Below are 20,065 nucleotides of genomic sequence, written 5' to 3'. Positions count from 1 at the left end.
TTCAATTTTCTCATAATATTGTAAGTTACATTTAATTTATACTCTTTTGGAAGTACTATAACTCTGATTGTGATTGAAGGAGCATCAGGAATAGTGACTGTATATATCGCTATCAGCTTTATTTGTTGTCTTTATTACTCAAACACTTCTAGTTGTGTTTTTATAGCTTTGACTAAATAATGAATGATATCCTATTGGTTAGGAATTTGAAGGCAATAATTTCAAATTCTCTTAAATGTGCCAGCCAGCCAAGACTAAATATGCATTTACAGCAGCTATTTTGCAGATTTATAGCTAATATTTTTCTATATTTTTTCTTATCACTACAATTTTAGCTCACTTTTCTTCAACTTGCCAGCATTATAAAATATATTAGGATGAGAATTAATAGCTTACTATGTGATAAATTAAATTTTACAAGAATCATGTTGAAAAAAAAGGGAATCCCAAATGGGCATGAGGGGGTGGGAAGGGAAAAAAAAAAAAGCATTCTTCACAATAGTAATAATTAAGCACTGAAAGAGCTTGGCAACAGAGACTGTTCAATCTCCATCATTAAAAGTTTTTAAAACTTCTGATAAGTGTCTGAGCAACTGTGAAGTTAGCTCTTCTTTGGACTGGAAGTTGGACTAGATGACCATTGCAGGGCTCTTGCAATGTAAATTTTTCTAAACTTAAAACACCAAAATTATCTCTGAGCTGTACAAAGACTTGGACATACTAGAAAGGGAAAAAGTCCTGTACAAAGGCTTGGACATACTAGAAGGGAAAAAAGTCCTCATGTCCTTTCTGTGCTTCAGAGCTATAAACATGCCTTTTTAAAATACTGAGGGACTGCAGTGGGAACTGAGAGACTAAATATCAAATATCACACCAGAGACTTGAGAACCCAGTTTATGCACAAATATTTTAACAGATACTTTATATGAATGGCGAGGAGTTTTTGAATCTTATTTTTGTAATTAGAATAATTTTAGCTTTTTTTTAACATGACGATTGTGTCTTTAGTCTCATTTAATGAACGTGGTTAATTTTTTTTGTTGTTTTGCCTTTTTTTTTTTTCTTTTCCACTTACCATTAGGAATAGGAGGCCTGCAAGATTTTGTGCTAAAGTCTGCAACACTGTCAACATCACCTGCTTGTCCACCATTTACTCCTCTCAACTTTGAAGCGACACCGATTGTGCGGGTGGCTGTGGAACCAAAGCATCCAAGTAGGTTTAACAGAGAACAGGGATGGTAACACAAATTCAGTGTGGTAGCAATGCAGCTTCCCACCCTTAGTGATATGTCTAGTTTATGATTTAGCCACTGAATCAGAGACTAGCCTAGTATAAATTGAATATATATGTTGTCTAGAGGGCTGTGTGTGAGTTGTTTCACCTGGCTCGCTCATGTCTCAGTAGGTGAGGAGAAACAGGAGACCTTGTGCCCTTTTGTGGTCAGACTTAGCTGTTCCACAAATAAGACACCACATGGTGCTAAAAGTTCAGTATTCCTTTACTGTGAAGGTAAGTAGATCTGTGGGTTTTCCCTTTCTGCTGACATTCTTATATGCTACATCATTAAGCTCGTGGTACAGATTTGCAGTACTGCATCCCACTGATCCCTTCCTCCAAACCAGGGAGTGGTATATCTCTGGCTTTATTTGAATTTCAGCCCAATTTCCATTTGTTGTTGTGGTGTTAGTAGAACCAAAATAACTGGCTGTATGTTCGGTTGCAAAATACTCTAACACTAAGATTATATGTTTTTTTTAGAAAGTGATTGGACAGTTTAGCAGTTATTTGTTTCATGTGTTTGAGTAACAGATAATCATATATTGTACATCCTGCATTTGTTAAAGCAGTTTTGAAAGTATTGGAAATTACTGGTTCTGCTGAGTGCAATATTAAGGTAAATGTTAAAATGTTAAGTTAAATGTTAAAGGAATGTAATTCTAGAACTACTGACCAATTTGGGGGTATTTTTTTTTCCTTAAAAATAAGTTACAGAATTTTTACACCACTACTTAGTTTCCCCTCCTTGGTAACTTCTGAGTCTGATTTGAATGAAATTTCTTAGGGGGACAGAAGTCTGAAAGGTAGCTATACTTAGGAAAGTTTCCTGAAAATTCACTGCTGCTTGCAACAACAACAGGAAAACAAAATTTGGATTGCAGGCGCAGCTTGAAAGCAATCAGTTGCCCAGTGAGCTGTATATAATCTTGAGGTGGCCCTAGCACATTGTCACATGTGGGTGCATTGGATTGCCACATCAAACTGGCTTTAAAACTGCATCTGCTTTTTGGAAGAATGACTCAAATAAATATAAATTATTTGCCTGGGTACCTTTTACAAGCTTACTGCATATCTTCACATTCATGTCAGAATCTCTCTGTATGGTTACCATAAGCTCTAAAAGAAAAAAATAGAAAGTGTTCATCACTCTGTGAGCTTAAATGCAGAAGGCAAAGTTCGAAGTCTTCGTTCAGCTCTGTTGACCATTTTTTCCCCCTTTTTGTTTATTTTTATGTTTGTTTTGCAAGGATACTTTTTTATTACACCCTTAGCTTAGCAGTAAATATCCAATATCATTTTCTTTTAATAGTCTCCAAGTGAATGACAAGTTTCATGTCACTTTTCCTTCTGAATATGAATATGCATTCCTAGAAAGCCTGTGGGTATTCTTTAACATGCATGTAAAATAAAAAAAGGATTCATAATTAATTTTTTTAAATTGTATTCATTATGAAAGGCTGCTGACATGAGGTGTTTATGCATAGCTTTGATGTAATCTAGCCAAATTTGACTCAGCTGTGGCTGTTCATTCTCCATTAACTTTAAAGCAACTCTTTTTAAACACCTTCATTTTAGGGACAGCTGTGATTTGTTTCACTGAAAAGCTCTCACATTCCTGATTTTTCCCCTTTTCAGGTTTTAATTGCTTTAAAGCTTTTCAGTGGCTTCCAGCTAATTTAAAATTCTTCCTGTGCTTCATTTGCTCTTGTGCCTTATAAGTAATCCATATGGAATGCTTTTCAGTTTTATTTTAGTAAAGTTAATATGCCATTATTTATGCATTTGGAGCATTTTCAGCATTAGCAATTTAGAGGTTGCTACACTTGGTCATGAAAGATTGTAAGGAAATACAATAATTTACTGAAAGATGACATTAAACAGCTGTAATAAATAAGAAAGGTTATAATTTGATAATTTGTGAAAATGATGAGTGAAGTCCTGAATTTTTTAATCACTTCATATCAATAAAATTCAGGGGGCTTTATTGGTTGGGAACTGTTTATGACCTGTATCTGAAATTAATTGTATATAGGAAGCAACATAGCACAGTTATAGTCAATAGCTGGCTTGTTATACTGAACGTGTTGTAAAGCTGAGCAAACAAAAAATGTGCAACCCAGTTAAGTGTGGATTGCATCATCACTATCTAAATTGTTGGTGACAAATTCTGAGTACAGCTTATGTTTTCAGTTACTACTCTTAAACCCTACCACTCTGTGACTCATAAGCAGAAATTTGCCTCTCTGAAAGTTTTTGAGTATTCCTAAAATAATATGTTTAGACTTCCGTAGAAATGAGTTTTACTATTTCTCGGTGTAAGTCTATCCTATTTCAAGTATTCCTTATCTAGTATTACTTTGTTAATAATATCTTATTTTGCCAGGTGAGATGCCTCAGCTGGTCAGAGGGATGAAGCTTTTAAACCAAGCTGATCCTTGTGTGCAGGTTTTAATCCAGGAGACAGGAGAACATGTGCTGGTGACAGCAGGAGAAGTTCATCTTCAGCGTTGCTTGGATGACCTGAGAGAAAGGTTAGAGGGGCAAGTAGGAAGAAATATTTTTGGTTCAGTAGGTGTCTGTTGTATTTCTCTGTCAGATGGATATCTTTGATTTATATTCTGGTAAAATAGAGCTTTATCCACCAGCAGTTTTTACCATTGGGTCATAAATGTACCTTTTTGTAGCTATAAAATTATCTACAGTGAGGTAGAAGCCACCAGTTCATCACTTCTATACATCTTATTGATCTTTTGGGCACTTTCTAGAAATTATAAATTGCAGTAGGTTTAGGAGTCCAGTTAAAAATGTAATGTGGTGTTTGTACAAAATAAAAACTGAGAGGCATCATGTCTCATAAATGACCTCTCAAAAAATAGAAATCACCAAGACTAAAATTTTATGTGCACACTCTATCCCATTCATTTTCTCTTCTCGTTTATTATTTTTTTCAAATGTTAATCTGTTCTCATTCATGAGCAATATTTTTTGCAAGCATATGTGCATATGTTTAGTATACTCTATTTCTTCAAATGATAGAAGAACAGTTGTCTGAAACAATCTTCTCCTATAAGTTCATTTCATAAAACATTCCTGGTACTTCTGCCACATACATTTACTGTCATTTTTTTTCTAAACCAAGAAGCAAACCTGATGATGTATTGTTGAATGTTGATGTTACTGTACTCATACTCATTTCAGGTTAATATCAGAGAACAGTCATTTCCTATGGAAGTTGTAAAATTGGAAGTATGTGTTAATGGTTATCCTCATTACAACTTAGTGCAACACATTTTTACCACTTCTAAAAACGTAGTATCATTTATTAATACACCCTACTTAAATGTAATGTGTTAAAGCAAAACTGGTTGTGCCTGTCTTAAGCTGCAGTTTGCATAGCAAGATTGTATAAATGCCTTTCTTCCTGGCAACAGTCTAAATTTGGAAAAAAATCCTAAAATAATAGCAGCTAGTAGCAATCCCTATATTTACATTCCTAACCTTTAGTTTTATGTGCATAACTTTGGGGTTTTTATGAGTTGTCATCTAATGTGGCTTTTGTTAAGAGAATGATAAACTGTCAGAAGTGACCATTTTGTGTCCTTTAGCTGTATTCCTCAAGAAAATGTTGGCAGTGTTCTAAACTACCAAAGCCCAAAAACGCTCTGTGCTTGAGGGATTGTCAGCAAAACCAAGAAACACCTGCAGGCACAAACCAGCAGGGCTCCCACCATTGTCCTGCCTGACATTGATGCCTGTTTTTCTCACTTGGGCACCATCTCCCAAAAGGAGCTGGGAACAAGTGTGTTTACTGGCTTATGCTCCATCAAGTCATCCCTGAGGATTTGGCATCTCTCAGCTGCCATCCCTCACATATTGGCTTGTGGGACAAGAATTGTCCCTTCCTTCTCTCCCCATTTTCTAAAAGGAAAAGCCCAGAATGGGATCCCTGTCTTGCTCCATTCCTCATGGATTCCATGTAAATTCTGACAGTGGTAAACTTGCACTAGTTAACTATTAAAGTGCGAAGAGGAAAAGTTGTGCTCTGAAGTGCGAGCTGCATTAGCTCTCTGTGTTTCTGTACTAATGTTTAAATTCTTCTAAGCTTGCATAATTTGGAATAGCAAATTGTGAACTAGGGATTGAGGCAGCATAGATGACCTTAAAATGTGATCCACAAATTTTTCACCCAAAATATCGGGAAAGGTTATTCAAAATAGTTTAAGTCACACCTGAAGTAGTGGTGCAGAATTCTTATGTTAGCATCTACCATAATTGCATCAACTGGGTTTTGCAGAGTTGATGTTTTTCGACTGATTACAACTGAGGGTTCTGCTGGATTCAAACTACATTGTATTGTCTTTGTCAAGATTTTAATCAGACTTGTTCAGAAGTACATACTTAATTTTAGCTTTCCCAGTGTGTATTTAAAAAATTATGTTCAAGTGATACTTATTGTCAAAGATGTGGAGAGACATTGAAACAACTAAAAGATCAGTCATCTGTGTTTATCTAAATGATTAAATATGTATGTTCTGCTTAATTTTGCTAAATTTGTTTTTCTTTTTTCTTCCCAATTAGCTCTTCTTCTCAATTAGTAAGAAATTAGACCTTGTAACTTTGAACATTTATTTTCTACTTTTTACAGTAGAAATTTTTAGAACTTTCTCTCCGAAGAACATTGCAAATACTAAGCACAAGGGGGTTAAATTACTCTGTTCAGAATGAGGAACAGAATTAAGGTAGTAGTTGCATGTGGGGGTGTTCTGTTTGTGTTTTTGGTATAATGCAAGTACCTGGAAGAACTGCAAAAAGGACAGTTCTCCTGAGTTTGCTTTTTCTCTGCAACTTTTTTTATCGCTCTGTCAAGATTTATCAGGACATAAGAAATTTTCCTTAGTCCTTTTGTTGTCACTTAATGAATCTGCTCAGAACTTGAGTGGTTTAGAAGGATACACAACTCTGAACTTTGTCAGATAAACGTAATAAGTAATTCTTCCTTTTTTTCTTGCCATCACTCATAACATTTGACATGCCTAAAATGTTTCACCTCACTTTAAAGCATCACTTTTTATCATGAAACTTTTGTAACAGTGGTTATCAGACCAAAAAGACAAAAATATTTCTGTTAACTTTGTGCTTGTTGCTGTGCCAGGAGTGCTGAAAAAATGGGAGTATCAGCTCTCCAAGTGCTCCTGGCTCTGAAGATAGAGTACTTTTACTGGGTTGGCAGATCTGGCTTACCTCTGTTCAGCTTACCCAGTGCTTCATCTTCTTGGGGCACCTCAACTGCATGAGCAGATGTACTGGTTGAAATCAAGTGTCCATCTTGCTCAGTAGCATGTCTGCAGCAGTGTGGCCCACAACAGTTTGGGAGGAGTAAAACAGAGTAACTGTGATGCTTTCCTGAGCCTCTGTCCATTGCAGTTGAGGGTCTTTTGTATTCTGGCTGTCAGTTAATCCTAATGAGCCTTCCCTGTGCCCCTTGTAATTTTGCACCCTCTCTTGTACTCTTTAAGCATCTGAAGGCTGCTGGTGCTTGTGTCCCTTTGATTATCTTTATTTTCAATGTTTTTCTAGTTCTATTGTATTTCTTTTGAGGGCAGAGAACAGCAGCACATAGTTTCCAAGACGTGGGTGAAGCAGTGATTTACGAAGAGGCAGAGCAATGCTTTTGCTTTTATTTTCTTCAGTTCCTTTCCAAATATTTTTGAAGACGTAAGAGGCAATGCTTCTTTTTTGAAGTACATAAAATTTGAGTTTGAAATGCATTATCTAGTAGTCTGTGTTGCAATCACATTTATTCATGAACATCTGTTCCATGTTAAGGCCGTTGCCCTACCTCCCACAGGTTTACAAATATTTTCAGAATTTGAAAACTAATTTTTAAACTTTGTTTTACAGGTTTGCAAAGGTACAGATCAGTGTATCAGCACCTATTATACCGTTCCGAGAGACAATCACAAGACCTCCAAAAGTCGACATGGTGAATGAGGAGATAGGAAAACAGCAGAAAGTTGCTGTCATACACCAAACAAAAGAGGACCAAAATAAAATTCCTGAAGGAGTTCAGGTTGATTCAGATGGGCTTGTTACGATATCTACTCCAAATAAACAAGCTACTCTCAGCGTAAGAGCAATGCCACTTCCTGAGGAGGTAACTCGACTTCTTGAAGAAAACAGTGACTTAATTCGAACTATGGAGCAGCTCAACACATCTCTGAATGAAGATAAAAAAACCCATGAGATAAATCAGAAGACTCTTGATAGAATCAAAGAATTTAAACAAAAGTTGGAGAAAAATCTGCAGGGAAGAAAGTGGAGAAATGCTGTTGATCAGATCTGGTCATTTGGACCACGGAAGTGTGGGCCTAATATTTTGTTATACAATTTTGAGGGCTATAAAAGGTCTGTGTGGCAGTGCCTTGGGAACACTGTGAAAGAAGTAAGTAAATACAGAGACTTTGACAACAGCATAGTAAGTGGATTTCAGCTGGCTACACTTTCAGGTCCCATGTGTGAAGAACCCCTCATGGGTGTTTGTTTTATAGTGGAAAAATGGGAAATAAATAAAGTTGGAGATATGCTGTCAACTAGTAGGCAGGATTCAGGGGAAAATGATGCCACAGAACATCAACAAAATGAAGATAATACTCTAGGAAGCACTGATGAAGGTCACAGTGCAAGTGAACACCAGGACAGGAATCAAAGTGGTACAGAATCACCTGAGAAAATTAGTAAAGCCAAGGGAGAGTTGTCACTTGCAGATTGTTATGGTCCCTTCTCTGGACAGCTGATTGCCACCATGAAGGAAGCCTGTCGTTATGCCTTGCAGGCGAAACCCCAGAGACTCATGGCAGCAATGTACACCTGTGAAATCATGGCTACTGCAGAAGTGTTGGGTAAGACAGAGAAATTAAACCTTTGTCAAGGATTTGCTTTCTGAGTTCCAAGCTGAGGTTTCATCAAGGAGACTGAATCAGAAATTATAACTTGATTAAAAGCTTTGTCAAAATTTTTTTATAGTTTTTCAGTGACTTTCTAAAGCCTGTAGTATTTATACTGTTCTGAATGAAAATTTAGCATTCTTGCTTATCTGAAACATATGCATGAATAGCAATGCTATACCTTTTTGGAAGTGTAAGATACAAAATGTTGCCTTTTATGGAGTTTTTGTAATATCAACTTCAGTAACCATGAATATCAGTATTGCCCATATGTTTAATCATTAACTCCATGAAGAGGTGAGAAACCTGTCCTGTTTGTAAAGTGAGGGCAGAATCTTATGGCATGTCAACATGTCTTGAGTTAATATAATAAAAAATATAGAAATAAAATCAGGAAAAGGAACATTAAATTATTGTTGCAGTCCAGTCGATAATTTTGGTTTTTCTTAAGTAGCATCTGTGTCCTTCTGGTATGCAAGTAGATCACTTTGCAAACCCAGTGCATACCAAATTGTGTCACTTATATTACCTTACCACTTACACCTACTTAAACTTGTTTTTATGACCTACTTACAACACCACTTAACTTACCCTAACAGTTGTTCTTGGAGTTTTCCATGGGAGTTGCTTGCACGCTGAATCCAATCCAATGCACAAAGATTTTCTTTTAAACTAACCTCCACTGCATTTAAGCTATTGGCAAATTTACTTTCATGGTACTAATCATGACAGAAATTATAGCATATCCCATATACAATAATAAAATATTTGATTACTTGTTGTAAAAAATCTTAGCATAACACAAGCATAATGATAGCAGTCCAGAGAGCAAAATTTAAAATTGTATGTAATGAAAACAGATGCCTTTGAGTGAGCAATTGTTTTGTACAGATACATGATCCTGTTCTTTTCTCGCAGTACTGGCAAAAAGTGTCCTGTGGTAAGCTTATTAACACATTCCCTTAAATACAACTTACTGTGACATAGAACTTTGGCATTTTAAACTATCTTTTCTAGCATGTAAGAATGCCTATCAAAACTAGACTTCGTAGTGTTACATGTTATCTCTACATCAAGCTATAAGGAAGATATCAATTTTGAAACCACAAAAACACTGTATATATAAATTGCTGTTTTCCAAAATACCCACTGCCCAAAAAGCATGATTGTTTGCAGTGAGGGAATTAACATGCATTGGCTCATCAATTGTGCCATAAACCCAAATGGAAGCATGGCTTTCTAATGCATATATATATATTTTTAATGAGTGTAATTTAGGACTCAGACATGCAAGCAAATTAGTCCAATCTAATGAATGTGAGTTGTGGGGTAGTAGCCATGGACATGCACTTAGTTCATTACAAATTCATGAGTTTAATTTTTATTATGGAAATTTAAGCTAATAAATTGCATCCTCATTAGGGGAAGTGAAAAACATGCCTGCTGCCCAGTCAGGCTTGGCAGTTGACATGTGAGAAACCACTGGCTTTTGTAACTTTATTCTTCCCCATGGCATTCCATACATTGATACCCAGTGAAGTTTAATATGTCTTCATATTGATCTGCTTGTTTCTGAGATGCTTCTGGGAGAGTTTTCAGTATATAAAGCTTTTTCTATTAGACTTTTCTGAACTGGAGCTGAGGAGAGGAACAAGGAGAGCGGAACACAGGGATGTATTACAAGCTTATCCATGTCCAGTATAATGGGCCTTGGGTTTAGACTTGGGTCCTGCATACACCTGCTGTTTGATATACTTTGAGCATCTCATTCCTACAGTTAGTTCACTAGAAAAATCCATTTTTATGCCCAGTCCTGCTTTACGGAAGTTCTGTGTAAAGTCTCAAAAGCTGAAGAATGTTCTGAACTAGTATCACGTTTAATTACTGTTATTAGCTTTTGCCTGCTGCTATTCCTACCTTTTGAACTCTTCTTTCTTTCTTGTGTTCTGGATACTGAAAGGTAGACAGCCTTTTCATTTTAAAAGTGTCAGTGAAACATAGTTGGGACAGGACTCTGTTGTAGCTTTAGGTTTTGGATTTTGATAGTATTCCTTAATGTGATTTTTTTTAATTAAGTTATTAAAATTTTAGATCAATTCATAGTATTATCTCTGACTGAGTTGTGTGAGTGAAGACATGGAGATCCAAAATAGAAGAGCAACTCCTTCTTCCCTGTTTGCAAAGTTTATGGTGACCCCTGTGCTTTTGCACATAGTGATACTGTTTCCTTCCACAGTCTTTCTGTCCAGTAGGAAGCTTTATTTTTCACTTACTTAAAGTATCCTTCAGTAAAGCAGTGAACAGGAGCTGGATATTTCAAGGAGCTGGACTTAATACATAATGGAAGTGAGTCCATTATGCACAGACTTCTGTATGTTGCAGGACCATGAAGCTGTTTTTGAAGCACTGTTGTGGTTTCAGAAAAACTGTTTGAACTGTTTTGAATAAGGCCTTACAGTATTCCTTGGTGATTGATGCTTCTAAATCCATTAAACTAATTGGAGTAGAACCAATATTTCTTTGGTATAATGCAGTCTGCCCATAGTGGTAAAACTGAAGCCCTTATATAGGTTCTTTGTGACACCATTGATTGAGCCAACACTCCAGACTACTGGGATCAAATACATATAGCTAAAAACCATTTACTAAAGCTATAAATTGTCTTCTGGCATCAAAGAATAATCTTCAGTGAATTATGGCCAGAATGTGTACTTTGTAGTAAATGTTACCTTAGTTATTAAATATGTATGGAAAGTTTGCTACGTCCTACTAAAAACAGTAAAATAACCTATAAACTGTTTTTGAACTTACTTGCTTTAGCAAATTGCCTTTAATATATACTGTGTGTTACATACACAGTATATGTACAGTGACCATGATATGATACTCTTTTGAAACGTTTAAACTTGCATTTTAAAGCGGTTACTGAATTGTGAGCTGTGCTGAGACCTGACCCTTTCATATCTGAGAATATTTTGGACTCTCTGAAATTTCCATAGACTTGAAATTGCTTAGTTATGTTAACCAAGGCCGTACATGCCTGGCAAGGTCAGTGCCTTATCTCCAGAATGCCTTAATCGTTTTGTGATTTTAAATGTAGACTCTTAAGTATTTCCTCAATTTTCTCATGAACATTAAGAAGACTATTGTGCACAGTAAAGGTGAAGTTCAGTCAGAGGGACAGTGAGGAGGTCCTGGTAAGGGCATGGGCAGATAAAATTATCAGTGATAATAGAAAGAGCACTTCAATCCACATTTTATTAGAGAACTGAAAACTCTGAAATGTTTGCTGCTGAATTGATGCTTCATTCCTTGCATCTGATAGGAAGATTTAATTGTACTGTGTGCTTGTGCTGAATTTCCTGAAAAAGGACTAGATTCTGTATTTTAAAAATAAAGGCAATAAACCCACTCCAACATTTCCTCAATATATATGCAAATCAGTGCATGTGGCTGTAGTATTTAATGATACCTTTCTGTCAAATCAGAATAGGTGGCAGTTATTACAAAGTAATGTATATTTCTAATTATTTCCATTAAGAATCAGTTTTGCCCAGCTATTTAAAAGGTAGCAGTATGTATTCATGTTTCTTCAGTGCAATATAATATATTTGAACCTCTTAGAAATTGTTATTAACTTGTTCTTCACAGCAAGGTACTCTTAAAGTTAATTTGTAGATCTAATACTTATTAACTGTTCACGTCCATAAATGTGGGCATTCCTAAACCATTTTTTCAGTATGTAGGTTTTCTTGATCTTTTTACCTTGATCTTTTTATCTTGATCAACACAAATGTATTTGTTAGGTTTTGTCTGTAGAATACTTAATCATAAGTTAGCAAAACTGATTTAAAAAATTTATTGCCTACTGTAAAGTCAAGCATGGACATTTTCACAACTACTTTCATGATATGTACACTGTATTTCAATGGATTGAGTATTAATTTGGGAAAGAGAATTGAAATTATCCATGACTAACTTAAGACTGCATTAATTAAAAAACTAATTGAACACATTAAACATAATAAATATGTAGTATTTCAGATAAGCTAGTTTTCGGTGATAGGGTAATCCAAACAAATTTCTAAAGGTAGCTAAGATACAATTCCTGAAAGAGAGTAATATTTCTTCGTAATGACTCTCAAATATTTGGTTGTGAGAAATAAAGCAAGTTAGGCACATAATCTGACAAAGTGCCTTTTAAAATCAGTCATATGATTGTGTAAAATGTACCTCTGTGGATTTATACAGTAGTCATAATGTATTAAATGTTACTCATATGATTCTTTACATTGTACTGGCAGATTATGTTGGTTGTTTGAATTTAATGGATCTGCTTAATTGATCGAATTACAAGGAAGAATTTTAGCCAAAGAAGCTGTGCTTAATTTTACTTAATGCTGAAGCTTCCTGAACAAGTATTTATGTACTTAATGATGCAGAATATAAATGTGCTGGTAAGCTCATCAGAATTCTGTCTTTGCAGGTCGTGTGTATGCTGTCCTGTCCAAGAGAGAAGGCAGAGTGTTACAAGAGGAGATGAAAGAGGGGACGGATGTGTTTATTATTAAGGCTGTCCTGCCAGTAGCAGAAAGCTTTGGTTTTGCTGATGAAATCAGGAAGAGAACCAGTGGCCTGGCGAGTCCACAGCTGGTGTTCAGCCACTGGGAGGTAAAAATATCTATTCACTCCATCTGTTTTGGTGATCTATTTCCTGTAGATGTGGCAGACTGGAATAATAAGCGGAAAAGGTTAAGTTTTGGTCAAGGCATTTGATTAATTCTTTTTTTGAAATGAAGAGGAAAAATGTAGCCTTATGTTAGTCTTACTTCTTTTTAAAGATATACTGTTCACAACTGTGTTTACATTTTGTTTAGATGGGATGCTTTTTTTATTTCAGTAGAAAGTAAGTCCTTCATAATTGAAACTGATTCTTCATAAATGTGTTTTACTGAATTTTATGTGCCTTTTTTCATGAGTTTTCTGGTGAACTTCTTTGGGAGTGGGAAAAAACCCAAAACCACAAAACAACCCCAACCTACCACTAACAGAAAACGTATCAATAAATATAATGCACGTGAAAGTTAACCTTTTAAGGGTTAGCAGGGACTTAGGTATTTTTTTTGTCCTTATATATTCCAAATCAACATATATTTTCATACTTAAAGGCAAAGGGGATAGATTTCATTCTTTCAAAATTAAGTGCCGATAGTAAGTGGAGGTGTCCTCAGAATCATTCCCTTTGGTCATCTTTGTAACTTAAATGAAGAGGTAAGTGTGAAGGTTTAAAGGATTTCAACATGCAAGTGGGAAAGCAGATGAGGAGTGTCAACAGCTGAAAGTGTACTGTAGTTTGTTCCTATGATGTGGACAGTAGGTCTTCAAGGAGAAATAGAAGAAGCTGTAAGTCAGAGTTCCTTCTTTAAGACAAACCACCTGCATTGTAGGGCTCCTCAAAAGACTCCACTGAAGGAGCTAAAAATGGGTTCAAGGGCAAGAGTCAGTATAAACTTTTCACATTAAATTTTTTAAATTAACTATGAAGTCTAGATTTTCCTGGGTTTGCCTGGGGTTTTTTTTTGTTTGTTTGTTTTAGTCAGGTGTTCCTTTATTTGATGTTAGAAGCCAGTAGAAACTTTTGTAAATGGATGAGAAGTCTTTCTCTTTGTTTGTTTCATCTTCTGATTTATTTTGTTACCTCAAATGTCAAGTCTCTGAGTACAACCAACCACAGATTTTTAAGGTCAGTAATACTCCATGAAGTTGCCAGCTATGGACTGCTCACCACTGTTTCTTTCTGAAATATGTGCTGGTTTTTCACATGGTGTGGGTTCTTCCTCAGTTTCTGTAGCTAAATTGTCTTGGTAGGTAGTATCTGTTAAATACTCCACTAACAGTATTTCTTTGTTAGTAATTGTTGTAACTGCCTCAGGAATTTTTTGTGGATACCAGTGGAAAAGGAGGACCTCTGCAAACCAGCCGTGTGCTAACAAGAGTTGGGAATCCTTGAAAGAGTACACTTAGAAAAGTATCTTCTTTAGCAGTGGTACCTTCCTGATGTTAGAAGATGCAAGGACCAGGGACTTGCCTCTCCTCCCTCAATGCTGATGCATTTCATTTGTAATTAAGTTTGACTTCACAGAGAACCACAGTAGAGAAAACCAGCTACACAGAATGCAAAAAGGAAAAAAAAGGACAACCCTCCATAGATGGTATACGCATAAAAAATTGCCAAACTACAGCTTTTGAATATAGGGATCTTGGTGTAAGGCAGTTACAGGTCAGATACCTTAACCAGTGAGTGTTGGCAGTATTGCATATACAGCAATCTTGTCAGTTTGGATGTTCTCATCTCAAGTGCAACTGGTCTTTTGTCTGAATGGCCTCTGATATCAGTGCCCTAAAGAAATATCAGTCAGAAGGATGATAATTCCAGCTAACCATTGTTCTGTGCCAGCTTCTTTAAGGTTGTAGCTACTGTGCTCCAACACTAAGGAAAAACGCAAACCCCGTGTCTCTTGGCCTTCCACCACAAACCTTGGGCTGTGTGTTCACTCTCAGATGTTATGAACTTCACATAAGAGAATGTTCACACATAATTATAGATATGTATGGGAAAGGGAAATTTGAACAACTGGCAACATTTTCTAGAATTGACTCTGAGGAGAGATTATAATTGCAGCTCGTATGTTAAAATATAGTAGGAAAAATTATTGTGTAAGCCAGTCACCTCTCCACCTGGCAAATCTACCAGTCGGGAGCATTGGGATTTTTTGTCTCATTGAAAGCCATGCTAACATATTTTTGTGACAAAATAAGCCTTTTACTAAGCTGCTAGTAATGTTGGCTCTGTGCAGTGGTGGCAGAAGGAGTGCATGTTACTCTCCCATCATCAGCAGAATTGCTAAATAAATACAATTTTCAGAATCTCTAGTGGTGGCATGACAGGGAAGCCATGAGAAATGGTTTGTGTCTCAGATCCTGTTTATTTTTGTCTCTGTATTCTGCACAAAAGAAAACCCTCAAATAAAAAACTGTCAAGTTGCATCAGATGTTAGGCATGACTTTGACATTGCCACCTTAGTGATGAATTATAATGGTATATGTATATAAATGATAAACACCAGCATTTTATTTGAATCCCTGTTACTTAATTTATCACTGTGTGAGATAATATGATGTGAACTGTATAATCTTAAAGTATTTTTTCCTTAGTGTTAAAAATGGGAAGAAAATGCAGTAGCTACTTGGTTTTGTTCTGCATTTTGTTCTGCCAGGGTATGGCTGCTGCTTTAATTGCATGATATCCAAACCTTTCCATGACATTTGGAATTAATTCTGTGTTAATGGTGTTTTCTCAGAGTGCTCACCTCATTAGCTGAGTACCTGGGACATGCATTTGTCTACACAGATTCCTTCTAACATGTTGTTTAACCTCATTTTACACTTAGTGAAGTAGATGCTTTTTTGGATTTTTGAACTTTTAAACACTTAATCTCATGGACATCACATACATAGAGCACGTTTAAAGAATTAAGGCTTGAATTGACTCTTTTATTATATTTCATTAACATGATTTGTAGACTCTAAACACAGGAAGGTCAATGATAGAGCCTACATTTAAATGAAGCCATTTTGGTCTCTGTGGAAATGATATTACCTTTTTTTTCCCTTCAGTTAATGAACGTATTTTGTGTAGTTCAGATTGCTCCAGCCCCAGGGGACGGAGCAATACATGTATCGAGGTCTATCTTGTCACATACTCCTTTTTTATTAGTTTCTTCTGGCATGCTTATATAATTTATTCCTGCTGGTAGAGGACAGCACCAAGTAACCATTAGTGGGAGCTTTCAGTTTGGTCCCAGCTTACACAAATTAATTTTTAAAGTTAGTCAGGCATTTTCCTCTATGATAAGCCTAGGCAAATGTTAGGTGTGTTGGGTTTACTTGGCAGTATTTTCATAGATTTCAGTATCAGCTTTCTTCTGAATTGTTAGTTTAAAATATTTAACTTTAGGATAATTATGAACTACTTGTATTTTTTTTTAATCCTTGAATTAGTAATACACCTTCAGTTAGTATATGTTTTTGTTTGAGCCTGTTTCCTTTGTTGTCTCTCTATTCTTTGCAGTTCAATCTTTTAGTCATGTCATTTTAGCTTAATCATAAGGTTCTCTGAACAAGAAGATATTTATGATTGCACAATGCTTAGAATAATGGAACTCTAATCCCATTTGGGAATCTGTTATAAGTAAAAATATAATGCATGTGGCTCTATACAGATGTTGATTGAATTTTCAGTTAGTCTGGAAATTGTCAAAGACATCTACTAGTTGTAAAGTTGTGAAATGTGCAGTATTTCTGTTAATTCACATCTCTTAAATTGCATAATGATTGGCTGTTAGACACACTTTTATTCTTGGGGGGGGCATGAGTGAGCTGCAAACATGTTTAATCAGAATTCTTTTTCGTTATCCCTTATCTACTATCTCTAAGTAGAATAGTGTCTATCAGGACTCTGGAGAAACAGAAAGAGAAGGGCTGCATGTAGTAATTGCTAAGAATATGAGGAGGCATTCTGAATCTGGAAGTTTTGTATTCTGGATTTGAATTCATTCTTTTCAAATTGTACATCATTTTACAACTTGGAAGATGAGGCTTAATATAGAAGTTGCTGGATGAGATTGTTAGGCTTGAATTAAACAGGAAGCAGGCTAAAGTAATGAGAGAGACTTGAAGAATCTGTGAGTCTACTCTAGCTTTGAACTGTAACTTTACATACATTATTGTGCCAGTGCCAGTTCAGGCACATAAATGAATTCTAGGAGTAACCTGGAACCTTTCAAATATGAGAAGCTCATTGTATTGACAAGGACATTTGAAGCTAATTGAAGCAGTAAATAAAAGTGTTAGTGGTGTGGCTTTAATTCTCTCTCTCAATTCATGTTTCTTAAGTAATGGGAAAAAATGCAGCAGTAGAGCCACACGTCTCCTTTTTTTATTTCCAGTTACCAAATTCCTGTTTGCAGCTACTGACTGAAGTCAAGGCTAAAGCTTAGCTCATTGAGACACAAACAAGGATGATGCTCTTGAGCCAAAATAAACTTGTATGAGTTTATTTTATAACTGTGTAAGTGTTCATTATTATATTATTTCTTGTAAGAGAAGTTCTTGTGTCTGGCAGGGCATTTTAAGGCCTTGGCAGTCCCCCTTATATATTGTGAATAGTAGCTCCAAATTATGTGATACTTTCAGAGGCTCGTTTTGCCTGTAGGGCATCTACACTCCTAACACATACATGTATGGTATTCTCTGTTCTGGAAGCACACTGCCTGTATCCAAATGGCCTTGCATTTGTCTGTGCTCAGTGCAGAAGCACTCGTATACAGCATTACTCAGCACATTACATATGCTGTTTTGAAAAAACAGCAGGTAACTATTCACATAAACCTCTGCAAAGTTCTGCCATTTTACCTGAAAGTAAGTTTACCTGAAAATTTTCCTTTTCCAGGGCCACTTCAGGCATTCCATGTGTGTATATCATCTGTACCTTTTTAAGTTGCACAGTCTATGTCATTAGTAGGTGATGGACGCCACTGGAGCTGCAAATGCTCTTGAAGTATCTTTCCTGCATCAAGTTTTCAAAAGTAGAAGGCATTCTGATACACTGACACCTGTATCATCTTTGAAATTGTGCATAATAGTTCTGAATTTTTTTTTTTTAAAGGAATGTCTGGCATAAAGTTTATCCTGGTGTGCTGAGGGCTGCTGGTGGTACTGACTGTAGTGTTTCTTGTTAAGCAGTTCACAAAGGCCATAATGTTGCTTGCTGATCTTAAAATCTCCCTCAGACAGTGTTGCCCTGCTCTTTCTATTCATCGTCCAACTAAAGATTTTCCACATTGATGATATTTGGCTCCGAAGAAATTTTCTGTCTTCATCAGGCAGTAAGGACCAGTAGGGGAAATGCTACTAGGAACATGGCTGTGTTCCCAGATCTGCCTGACCTTTTGGATGAACTAGGCAGATCCCTTCTGTTTGCTTTTGATGCTTCTCTCAACCTTGTTTTGCATAATTAGGCTGCCTTAGGCAGAGGCTGTTTCATACCATCATTTTGTGAAATGCACTAGACAATGGGACCAGGATCAGTATTGGAGCCATCTGGGTGACACTGAAATGCAAATAATAAATCATCCTCAAATTAAGGCTTAAAATTCCAAGTCCTCTTGAAGTGCAAGTGATCTGCTCTAACTCATGTCTTATTGACAAGCTTGATTAGCTTACATAATCATTTGCAGGATTAGTACACACTGGCATCTTTCAGTATTAACATAGTATGCTCGTAGTATTTCTATTTTTATTGATTGGTTATTGCAGGTATTCAGATTATGTCTCTGACAAAGATACAAGCATTTATTGCTTGAATAATTAATGTGTAGCTGTTAGGCTGAAAAAAAGTGACATCTGTTTTGCCTGAGCTGCTCTGCATGCTGTAACTGAACAAGTCTTATGAGACTTCATTGTTTGGGTGTGTTGCTTTGAATAGTGATATTTAATGAAACATCTTGCTTTAGAATGATTTCTTTTTCTCGAGAATACCCTTCACTTACAGTGTTTTAAGTAATGCATTCACTTCTTTTGGAATACCTAATCCCAGCTGACTACATTATAAACTGTTTTATTTATACCTAGAATGGGCTCATAGTTCTGCACTAAGTGATGGGACACACTTCAGAATATATTTGACTGGGGTTTTTTGATTTTAAGTCATAGTTTGAACAAATTTTATCTGAAAAATTAGTATATGGAAAAATCTAAATTTAATTTTAAAGTGACATACAACATAGTGTTTCTGAACATCTTTTCTGCTTTGATCCTGTGGATCTTTTGGGATCCACAGTAAATGCTGTCTGTGAAATAACTACATCATATTCCAGAAGGATTGATCCGTTTAGAATCTAATTAATCATTTAGGACTTTATCCAGGCAAAAACTCAATTTCTGTCACAAATTCCAGAGCCATCCCTGTGTGGTTCCCATGAATACAAACAATAGCTCAGGGCCTAAAAAGGTTCTCAGCTCTGATTCCCGGAAGCCCAGATCCACCATTGTGACAGTCCCTGTTGTAAGGAAATTGCTGACAATGCTTTGGGAGCGTTATAGGGAAACGTTTTCTTCCTTTTGCTTGCTTGCACTGTATTATGGGGAGCATGGGGACTGATAGATGCCACCTGCTATGAGCATTTGCTTTGATACATTAATATGATGTGAATAAAGAGGAACAGTCTAGTTTGTGTCCTCACCTTCACTTAGAGAATCAGAACTCTTAAAAAAGAAAACTTCCTGCTTATTTTTGTGTCTCTGTGGCAGTAGCACCTCTGTGTACTCATTTTAGGGTTACAGTGACTTCTTAAAGGAGATGCACAGCTGGTGCCCCAGATTCCAGCTGACTCAGCTGATCTGGCTTCCTCTTTCTCATTACTTACCAGGGTGTGGTAACACACGTGCTGAATAACTCACCTTTTGCAGTGTCTGCACCATTTAGGTAGCCATGGTCCTCTAACACAAATTTCTCATGCCACCAGATGTTGCTCTAGGAGCAGTGTGTAGTGGCTGAATTATTTAAACAGGTTGAGAAGCAAAACTAGCTCCTGAGGTAGTTTTTGGAACCTAATTAACCTCTTCACAGAGCAGCTGTGCATCATGTAGCAGTACGAGGTTCACTCAGGATTCCGTAGCCCTGAGCTGCAGTAAGTTTGCAGGTTTACCCTTGTTGGCTACTTATTAGTAGCCAGTACATAAATTTGAGCCTCCTGTTATGCTGACTTTCCTGAGGCCTGTT

At 36.4% G+C, this 20,065-nt stretch overlaps 1 protein-coding gene across 2 annotated transcripts in view; it reads left to right on the top strand.

The window, feature by feature from the left end:
• Nucleotides 1-20,065, top strand: part of EFL1 (elongation factor like GTPase 1) — a 69,014-nt gene that overhangs the window by 45,563 nt on the left and 3,386 nt on the right. For both annotated transcript variants that reach the window (XM_017805105.1, XM_017805106.1), the window contains exons 16-19: nucleotides 1,082-1,213; nucleotides 3,663-3,810; nucleotides 7,181-8,178; nucleotides 12,710-12,894. In XM_017805105.1, coding sequence (XP_017660594.1) covers nucleotides 1,082-1,213; nucleotides 3,663-3,810; nucleotides 7,181-8,178; nucleotides 12,710-12,894 — 1,463 coding nt within the window. The remainder of the gene's footprint in view (nucleotides 1-1,081; nucleotides 1,214-3,662; nucleotides 3,811-7,180; nucleotides 8,179-12,709; nucleotides 12,895-20,065) is intronic.

The sequence above is a fragment of the Lepidothrix coronata genome, unplaced genomic scaffold (genome assembly GCF_001604755.1).
Source record: "Lepidothrix coronata isolate B3197 unplaced genomic scaffold, Lepidothrix_coronata-1.0 Scaffold11, whole genome shotgun sequence".
In the NCBI taxonomy this organism is placed as follows: Eukaryota; Metazoa; Chordata; class Aves; order Passeriformes; family Pipridae; genus Lepidothrix; species Lepidothrix coronata.
The sequence above is the reverse complement of the archived record's forward strand: the minus strand, read 5'-3'. Positions and strand labels throughout refer to the sequence as shown.